The sequence below is a fragment of the Etheostoma spectabile genome, unplaced genomic scaffold (genome assembly GCF_008692095.1).
Source record: "Etheostoma spectabile isolate EspeVRDwgs_2016 unplaced genomic scaffold, UIUC_Espe_1.0 scaffold00000690, whole genome shotgun sequence".
Lineage (NCBI taxonomy): Eukaryota > Metazoa > Chordata > Actinopteri > Perciformes > Percidae > Etheostoma > Etheostoma spectabile.
The window spans coordinates 1-9,513 of NW_022602631.1; the positions used below are offsets into that span (position 1 = coordinate 1).

The window sequence follows — 9,513 nt, forward strand, 5'->3', positions numbered from 1 at the left end:
TGTGCAAAACCCTCCTACAAATACTAAAGCATGGGTAAAAGACAATCATCAATTCATCATTGCATAATACTGGATAAAACCAATCATGCAATGATGATATTAGGTTTAGAATTTTACATCATATTCAGATTGTCATGTGTATGCATTTTCCCAGGGATGAGGTAAAGAAATAAGCTATCACAATGGTAATACCACATGTTTTTATGTCTTGGATCTTGGCAAGCTGTTGTATCGTTCAAGCTTTAAGCACAGCAGTATCCTCTGAAAACCAAAATATGTTGGTATCACGCACTGCATGTTCTACTTTGGGATATAAAGGTTCAGAGGCTGTAAAAAGATCCTCTATTAACGTGGAGAAGTATCTCACATGTCCTGTCCATTTCAGGGGTTGCCCCCGTCATCTAGTAGATCTTCAAGGAGATCAGGTTCCCTCCCCTATGACCTCTCATACAGCAGTATGGAGAAGAAGGAAATTATGGACTTTTGACATGAACCGTCCTAGATGCAGCATCGGACTTCTTCTCATTGACCAGATAGATCTCTGGATACTAAAAGTTGGCATTAAAAAACATATAATTGCACACAACTATGATGATTTGTTTTCATGTAACAGATGTCCTTGAAAACCTTTTAGGCGTTGGCTCTGAAACATGGTTGGCAAATAGATCAGAGTGGAAAATGATGTTGGTTACAATGAATCCAAATGCAATTTTTGTTTTTGTTTTCTAAGCTTCCCTCACTTTGTCTTTGACATGTTGACAGGTGCTGGACAGAATGGGGAGGAGACTGAGTTCTCACTCACCAATAAACTGCAAGTTAACCTGCTGTGTTTAAGGATCAGAGGTCAAGAGTAAAAATCTGTAAAGTGTCCAGTTTTACCTTCTGCTTATGATGATATAACAAAAATGGAAATCCAGATATTCCAACAGGTGGTAGCCTATAAGGTTTTAGAAGCAGAGCTTGGGTAACCAAGCGCAACCACCTGTTTGTACACAAATTATGTAGGTTTAAGATTGTGTCCATTATCCACCTTTACAAATTAAGCAAATACGAAAGCAGAATGCAAACGCGTTCCTAGATCATTTTGTTAAATTAGAAAAAATTGGAGACAATGCAGTATGTCCTTTTGTCTGATAAAAGATTCAAAATGAAATGACAATAGCAAAACCACTCTATGAGCTGCCTGTGTAATAGGATAAAATATACGGTCTTATTATCAAAAGAAGTCAAGCATGTAATTAATTAAAATGAACAGTGTTGACAGATGTTCATATTTAAAGTATAGTCATGCATGGTGAAAAAAAAGAAAGCTCAAATGTATGAAAAATTCTATTGGTGGTAACACATTTTAAGCTTTTATTTGACTGATCTCATCAGCATTATTGTGATTATTAGAAGAAAGTTAGATAACAATGCATCTTACAAAGATGAAAGCTTTATGTTGAAAGCAATCAGCAAACTCTGCAATGAGGATATGGGTGACTGTACTGGTACAGGATTTTTCTTTTTTAGCCTTTTACCATTTATCAGGAGCCCAGCATACAAATCATTACAAATACAGTTATCTGAGAAAAAAAGCTAACAAAGTAAACAAAAAAAACCAAGATAGAATTACCTAAAATATGTATGAAATAAGGAGTTTTGTTTTTCAGAGATTATCTGTTATTGTAACACCTGGAAACAATTTATTCAATATGTATTGGATATAGAGCCAACTGTGCAAATATTCCAACATTCAGCTGAATTTCATGACAAACTGGATAATGAAATAATCAGAAAGTACATTGATATTCTAGATGCATCTGCAGGTTTAGTCTGCAAATAAAACAGAAAGGGTTACAGCTCCAGAAACACAATTTTAACAGTTTTTAGCTGTATGTATTGTTACAGAGGAAACTCTTCCTTCTATAAAAACATTAATCCTCATACTGTATGTTGTTAATGGTAAAATTGTGCCAGAAACTCCCACTCTAGTTTGCACATAAAGACAATTACATTGTTCTACATGTTACAGTTGCTTAAAAGTTTGCATTAAACTAAATTACTTTAATACAGATATTTTCGTGTTACAATCAGCGTTCTGGGGAGAAATATCAATGGAGCTAATTGAATCAGGTAATCACATGAATTACATATTGTGATTTATATATATATATATATATATATATATATATATATATATATATATATATACATATCACTGATTTTATTTATGCCCCCATTTTTTATGAGCTGAACTCTAAGACTTTTTCTATGTAGGCTACACAAAAGGCTTATTTCTCTCAAATATTGTTCACAAATCTGTCTAAATCTGTGTTAGTGAGCACTTCTCCTTTGCCGAGATAATCCGTCCATCTCACAGGTGTGCCGTATCAAGATGCTGATTAGATAGCATGATTATTGCACAGGCACAATAAAAGTGTGCAGTTTTACTGTATTGGCGGGGTCCGAGAAAACCAGTCAGTAAAAAAAAGAAGATTTTGGCATGCCACTCTAAATTGTGCAGTTTTATCACACAGCACAATGTCACAGATGTCACAAGTATTGAGGGAGCTTGCAATTGGCATGCTGACTGCAGGAATGTCCCAGAGCTGTTGCCCGTGAACTGAATGTTCATTTCTTTACATACGGCGTCTCCAAGTTTCAGAGAATCCGTCTCAGGGAACCTCATCTGCATGCTCTTTGTCCTTATCAGGGTCTCGACCTGACTGCAGTTTGTTGTTGCAACCAGCTTGAGCGGGAAAATGCATTCAATTGTGTCTGTCACTTTGGAGAGGTGTTCTCTTCATGGATGAATCCTGGTTTAAATTGTACAGGGCAGATGGCAGCAGACAGTGTGTATGGAGTTGTGTGGGGAGCAATTTGCTGATGTCAAAATTGTGAATTGAGTGGCCCATGGTTGCGGTGGGGTTATGGTACACAGCATATGTTATGGAGGCACATTGCTGTGCCATTCATTCACGACCAACACCATATGTTGCAGCATGAGAATGCACGGCTCGATGTTGCAAAGATCTGTACACAAGATGAAAACATCATGGTTCTGCATGGCCAGCATACTCATCATACAAGTCACCATTGAGCATGTTTGGGATGCTCTGGATTGGCGCATATGACAGCGTGTTCCAGGTCCTGCCAATATCCAGCAACTTCTTTATTTTTTTTATTTTTTTTTACGGACTGGTTTTTGGACTCCTTCCCCAATACAATAAAACTGCACATTTTGGAGTGGCCTTTTACTGTGGCAGATTTAGACAGATCTAATATTTATATGTATACACACACACACACACACACACACACACATACACACACACATCAGCATGACTTGATGCAATACCATTTTTATCTGTGCTTTGTTTTCAGCACCCTCTTATGGTTGGACTTGGCCCCACCGCTTTGATTCGTCTTTCAAACCCTGTTGCAGCTCTCACAGACAGGTCACAGACTGAGAGATAAAAACATTTCTGATTATGTCCTTGTTCTAATCTATGTTCTGATTTTGAGGATAAGGTTAAGATTTAATTTAATGGTGGACACAAGAAGAGATAAAACAGTGAGTTGAAATTGACCTCCCACTCATGAAAGAACAAGCCTTTTAATTGGGTCCTTGTTTAAAATGGGCTCTGCTTCCAGATAACCTGTTTTTTACTGTACATCTACAGAAGAAAGTAGGACACACCTGAGACATTTTCTTTATGCTGTTTCTTTATACTGTAGATATATACATTTATAAACATGTAAAACCAGTGCTGACAGAGTGTCTGGGGTAAGAAGAAGGTTTGAAATGAATGTGAAGGAGTTTGTTCTGGACTCTGGGCAGGAAACGGGAGCTGGAGCCGTCCAGATGTGAGTCTGTAAAACATCTGGACATATTCTTATCAGATTTGAGCAGTAATTTGGGTGCACATAGAATGGGAAACAGAAAATGGACAGCTTAATGCTGGCAGTGTGGGCCACCAAAATGTGTTCAAAGGCAGTAGTTTTCGTTAGGAAAATATTTGCATAAACCATGGTAGACATTAAAAAACACAAGGACTAACCCCTGGTGGTCTATGAAGGGGTATTTGGGGTAAGAATTGACATCAGAAGTCAGAGTAGCCACACAGCAGTTTACATACAGATGAAGAAGAAGCTGATAATCTACAGACGCCTTGATATTGGCCATATCACATGTCACCCAGGAAGGAAATTATTGACTTTCTCTCACTCCTCCAGTTATCTCAGTAAGGCTAAAATACCAAATAAAGATTTTATTTATTTATATATATGTGTGTGTGTGACAATTGGTCATTTATGAAAATCTATTGTATTTGCAAATGATATATAAGGAAACTCACGTCTTTGAAAACTGATTTATTGTGTGAAATTTTGAGCATTGTTATAACTTGGATTTAAAAAGCATTTGGCGATTATGGATATCAAATGTTTAGTTAGGGTTTTAAAACACAAAGTACAGGACATGGCTTCATTATTCTCCCTGGTAGCTGGTTGTGGGCTTCTGTCTACTTTTGTCCTATATTTTCTCCTGAATAGTTTTTTATTTTTATTTTTTTAGAATTGATACGGTTAGGAGATTTTTAATCCACCAGACTGAAACCCATACACTTGTCATGACCTTAAGGTGGAAGTTCAGGTCCAGGAAATGTGATGACTGGATGAGAACAAGGGACTTCAGGTTGATTTCAAGGCCCTGCTGTTCACCGTGTACCTCCTGCAAGGTAGAGGGATTTCAACCCAGCAACCTACATCACTTGCATTTCCATTCCAGAAAAGGAGGAAAAATGATTAATTCATAGTAGAAATTATCCAAATAAATTCCCCAATAATATGAGCTATGAATGTATTAAAGTAAAATAATACTTTTAATAGTGTAGTGAAAAATTAAAGTGTTAAATCTTTATGTGGCAAACTATGGTAAATTAACTAGGGTTAATTGTCAATTGTCTCACTCACAGGTTAATATGAAGATATAGATGTGTAGTATGGTTATACTGTTGCACAATGAATTACATTACTCTGCCCTCAGTCTGTTATGTCCCCCAACAATTATATTAAAAAAAAAAAAAGAAATCGCATAAAGAATGGATCTTTTTAGGGCCAGTAGAGACAAAAGAAATGCACATTTGAGTATTGTTTTACAATAGACTTGAATATATCCTTTTAAGGCTGAAAAATATAGGTGATCTTGTTCTTTCCTTTTGTTGCTCCTTAACTCTAGAAAGGCCTCCCGCAAAGTGTCAGAGAAGCCAAATTAGTGTTTCCTATGGCTTTTTCTTGCTTTTACTTTGAAGGGTTTACTTATTTCCCTTTCTATTATATAATATACAAGGTTCTCAGTCTTTTATCTCCTTGTTTTACTTTAAAGCACTTTTTACTTTTGGCTGTACTATATTAATATACACAGCCTCTGCAACACATATAGGCCCACAGCTCTAGAGACCATTTTGTTCATGTAATGCACCTTTCATATTCACACTGGACTGGAATGGCAGCTCCTTCTGTTTGAAACATGTCTTCAGGTGATGTTGGAAGAGGAGAGTACAGCAGGAGGTTGTTGTACATCATATCAATCTGAGTAAACTGCACAAAACAACCGTTTGTGTAAGGATACACAAAGCCTTATCAGTATTGAACCACTAGATGGTAGCATTAAGCAACTATGAACCAGTTGAGTTTTCTTTGCATTGGGAGGGACTTATGGTGATAGTGTGAATAATATCAACATTTGCTGCTCTATAGCAAAACCAAGATTATATTTTGATTATTAGGAGGCTCATCAACAATTAGTTACTCCCATAGTCAATCAGAAGTGTTCTGATAATGTACTTCCCATTCCATGAAAATTTTACACTGCCGTGATCTTTTGCAGCACTGAAAGGTCAAAACCTCAAATGTGTTGGCTCAACAGTCAGGCCTGGGTCAAACAGATAAGATTTCATCACAACCTCGATGCCGTCCTCATGACATTTCACCAAAAATGTCTTGACCTTGTAATCTCTGACACGATCGCCAAAGTGAGGTTTGTTCATATGATGCAAAGAGTTTGCTTTAAGCTTGGCCAACTCAGAGAGAAAGACAAAAAAAGAGGTTTGGTTTGGAAAGTGTGGCACCAAACTGTCACTAATTTAGACAGAATATATAGGGAAGCTGTAATGTGCACGAAAGTAAGTGACATTACAGTGTTGTACCAAAAACTGCTCTTCTGTCTTGGTTTGCTGCAGTTTGTTGCTGCACTTTCTGCTAAAAAATACGGATTTGTACCATATAATGTTGGCATAATGAGAAATGTAACATTGTGTACAAATACATTGTGTACAAACAAATGTCTCAAATATCAATAGGAAAGGCTTCAAATTCAAACCTTAATTCAAATAGATCCGTGTTTAAAAAATGTGCGACAGTACTTAAAATGCTCACACGTTCTTATAAAAAATAATAACAGTAATGTGGTGTAAAGTCATAAATCCAAACGTATTTTCTAGAACCAGGATTTGGCACCAGATAAAAAAAATTTGTTGACCATGTGTCACATCCAGCCAAAAGCTAACATTTAGGTTATTGTGTTGTCTTCTGCATTTCCCTTTTTGACAATGGTTTCCTCATAGCTCGCCAGCGTCATGTCTTGTTCCCTCTTCTTCTGTGCTGTCACCATCTGCTTCCTTGCCCCCTCCTTTGTTCCCCATGTCTCCTTTTAATGCCTCCTTTATACATTCTGAGGGAGGGAGAGAAAAACAAGACTAGGTTGACACCTATGTTGCATCTCACTTCTCTTATTAGATAGCTCCTCGTTCTTCAGTTGAACCTAAAGTTGTTCTGGCCCTCCTACGTGAAGGCTGTCTCAAAGCTCACTCACTAACTCACTCACAGATTTTCACACTTTTATTTATTAGCCTTGAATATGTATATCTAGAATGTTGGATGAAACTTTAGCAAATGTGCTCCCAAGCTGAAGTGATAATATTTAAAGCAGAACTGGAGTGTAACTCTGTTGTGCTACTCCCTTTGGGTCATCTACCTTGCTCCGATGTCTTGAGGACGTGGTTCTCACAAAGGAAGTTCTCCAGCCTCTTGTCCTGATGATGGAAGTACCAGTCCTCCACAACCTCCTCATACTGCTCCAGCATTGTCTCACACTAAACACACACACACACGGAGGTATATTACTATATGCATGTTAGTTATGTACTTTTAACAAGGGTCGTTTTGTTCCAACATTTACAGCAAGCAAACTTATACTCCAACCTGTTTTTTCATGTGTGACACCTCTACAGAGGGTTCATCCCACAGCTCATACGGCAGACCCAAATCCACTTTAACTCCTTTGTGGACCAGGTTCTTTAGGGTCGTCATGGTCTGACTGGCACCCTGCACAAAACAGCTAAATGTTAGGGTATATTAGTCTTTTAATGTGGAGCATGTTCCGTTGAGGGAAATGTCACCTTTCAGCATTAAGTGCTCGGTTTTATTCCAAGATAAACAAGAAAAACAAACCCATTGAAACCTTGGTAATTCAAGTGAGAACTTAACGTAACCTTGGCGTATCGGAGGCTGCCAGGCCTCTCTGCATGAACATTATATTGCAGGATGCGTTCACATATATTGTCTACCGCTTCAGTCAGCCGAGTTTCCCTGTAATCAGAACACAGGTTCAAATATTGGCCACGCACGCATGCACAGACAGACAGACAGACAGACAGACAGACAGACAGACAGACAGACAGACAGACAGACAGACAGACAGACAGACAGACACACACACACACACACAAATTACATATAATTTCTGGACTCCAAGGTCCAGAGTCTACGTACGAGGTGTTGTATTTAATCTTTCGTTTTCTCTTGCCTGTGCCCAGCACTTCTCCGACCTCCAGGACTTCTTTGGAGCGACCAGTTTTCTCCAGAGCGCCCTGCAGCTCTACTGACAAAAACTTACACACTGACAGACAGGAGAAACACAACTTTATTCAAACTATTTTATATTTATGTACATGTCAAAGAGTTTAGTTAGACACTCGAGGGGACACAACTGACGTTATGTAGACCAATCCCATAACGCTGTCATTAACGTCAAGTTACAAAGTCCTACCTTCGCATTTATTCGGCAGTCTCTCGTCTTCTTCTGATGTTACAGAGCAGCAGACACAAAAGAGAACCAGTATGATAAGTTTCATTGCAACAGTTTGTTTGTCTTTCAGGCTAAACAAAACTATCTCAGCAGCCACATCATTTTGCGTTTTGTGACGGCAACTTTAAACTACGCATGCGTAGTGTATCTCAACAGACATGACTAGTAGAGGCGTGGTGGATGAATTTCAGGGTAAATTGTCTATAGAAGAAAACTACGGTGGCCGACAGGGGCAAACGCCCTGCAACTTCAGAAAACACATGCACATAGAAAAAACACACATGTAATGGCCAATTTGGCTATATATGTTTGGTATGTGTGTAGTGGGCGTGTGTGCGGTAGGTCTGCGTGAATGGTTGTCTGTTACGTCACCTGCGCACCTGTTTGTGGGTGTTAATTAGAGGTAATAAAGGGAATCACAGGTGAGTTAGATGGGAAATCTGGATCCGGGAAGCCACACAGTTTTTTAACCTCAGCTGTGTGAGAGTATTGTTTTTAGATCTTGTCGTTCTTGGCTTTTAATCATTCAAGTCGGTCTTTTTGTACGTGCTTTTATCTTAAAATGTCTACAATAAAGGATTAAATGTGCGACGGCGGCGGACTTCATTATTTGCACCAGCAAGAGTTGGAAAGGGCTTCAGATTTCACCCAGTGGCATTATTTGTGGACAGATTGCCACTACATAATGTTGAAAAACTAGCTTCAAAAGACTGAACTATCGGATATGAAGAGGAAGGACAGCGCCGCGCTCCATTCATTCAGCGTCAGCTGATTCCACTCACTGGGACTGAGAGACAGCGCTGCGCGAAGCACCGCAGGAGAATCACGGTAGGACAAAACAAGAATTGTTACAAGCTGTGTGGAAGAGATTGGCCTTCTCATACAAGGGATACAGGTACATCCTGCTACAATTCTTAATAAAGCTTTCAGCAGTTCTGCTATATCGATATCAAAATGAGTGACGTGTCTGCAGCTGTCAATCAAAGTGAAACGGAAAATGAACTTGGTAAAAGATCGGTCAAACTAACGGCCAAAGCGCTGGAATTACAAATAATATCCAATCAAAAGGAAAGGAATTCCGGAATAAAGAAACTATACAAACTAACAAAGGAAGTTAAGCAATTGATGCTTTCAAAGGGAAATGTGTCTGAGGTGCAAACAAAGTATGAAATGTGTTTGAAACTTTGTGTGGAAACTGAACAGTTGCATGACTTATTGAAACAATGGCTACCTGAAGATGAAATGTCAAAACAAAATGAATGGTTTGAAACTCAAATGCACAGAAATAAAGCAATAATACAAAACATGGAAACGTGGTTGCTTGACAAAGGGAATAATTATGATGATGACAATGCTGTACTAAACACAACTGTTCTCAAACT

General features: G+C 38.4%; 1 protein-coding gene and 1 pseudogene across 1 annotated transcript; both read right to left on the reverse strand.

The window, feature by feature from the left end:
- Window positions 1-3,350: 3,350 nt before the first annotated feature.
- Window positions 3,351-6,032, reverse strand: LOC116674560 (zona pellucida sperm-binding protein 3-like; annotated as a pseudogene).
- A 409-nt stretch (window positions 6,033-6,441) lies between these two features.
- Window positions 6,442-8,293, reverse strand: LOC116674562 (protein canopy 4). Its single transcript, XM_032506969.1, has 6 exons — window positions 8,093-8,293; window positions 7,816-7,942; window positions 7,536-7,632; window positions 7,246-7,368; window positions 7,019-7,136; window positions 6,442-6,715 (listed from the first exon to the last, which is right to left on the reverse strand). The coding sequence occupies exons 1-6, from the start codon at window positions 8,175-8,177 to the stop codon at window positions 6,603-6,605; spliced, it is 663 nt and encodes a 220-aa protein (XP_032362860.1). The 5' UTR covers window positions 8,178-8,293; the 3' UTR covers window positions 6,442-6,602.
- Window positions 8,294-9,513: the final 1,220 nt, after the last annotated feature.

Coding starts and splice junctions, on each gene's coding strand:
- LOC116674562 (XM_032506969.1), bottom strand. CDS start 8,177: ATGAAACTTATCATACTGGTTCTCTTTTGTGTCTGCTGCTCTGTAACA. Junction 7,943..8,092: donor ACTGCCGAATAAATGCGAAG/GTAGGACTTTGT, acceptor CCTGTCTGTCAG/TGTGTAAGTTTTTGTCAGTA. Junction 6,716..7,018: donor CCTCAAGACATCGGAGCAAG/GTAGATGACCCA, acceptor TCCCTCCCTCAG/AATGTATAAAGGAGGCATTA.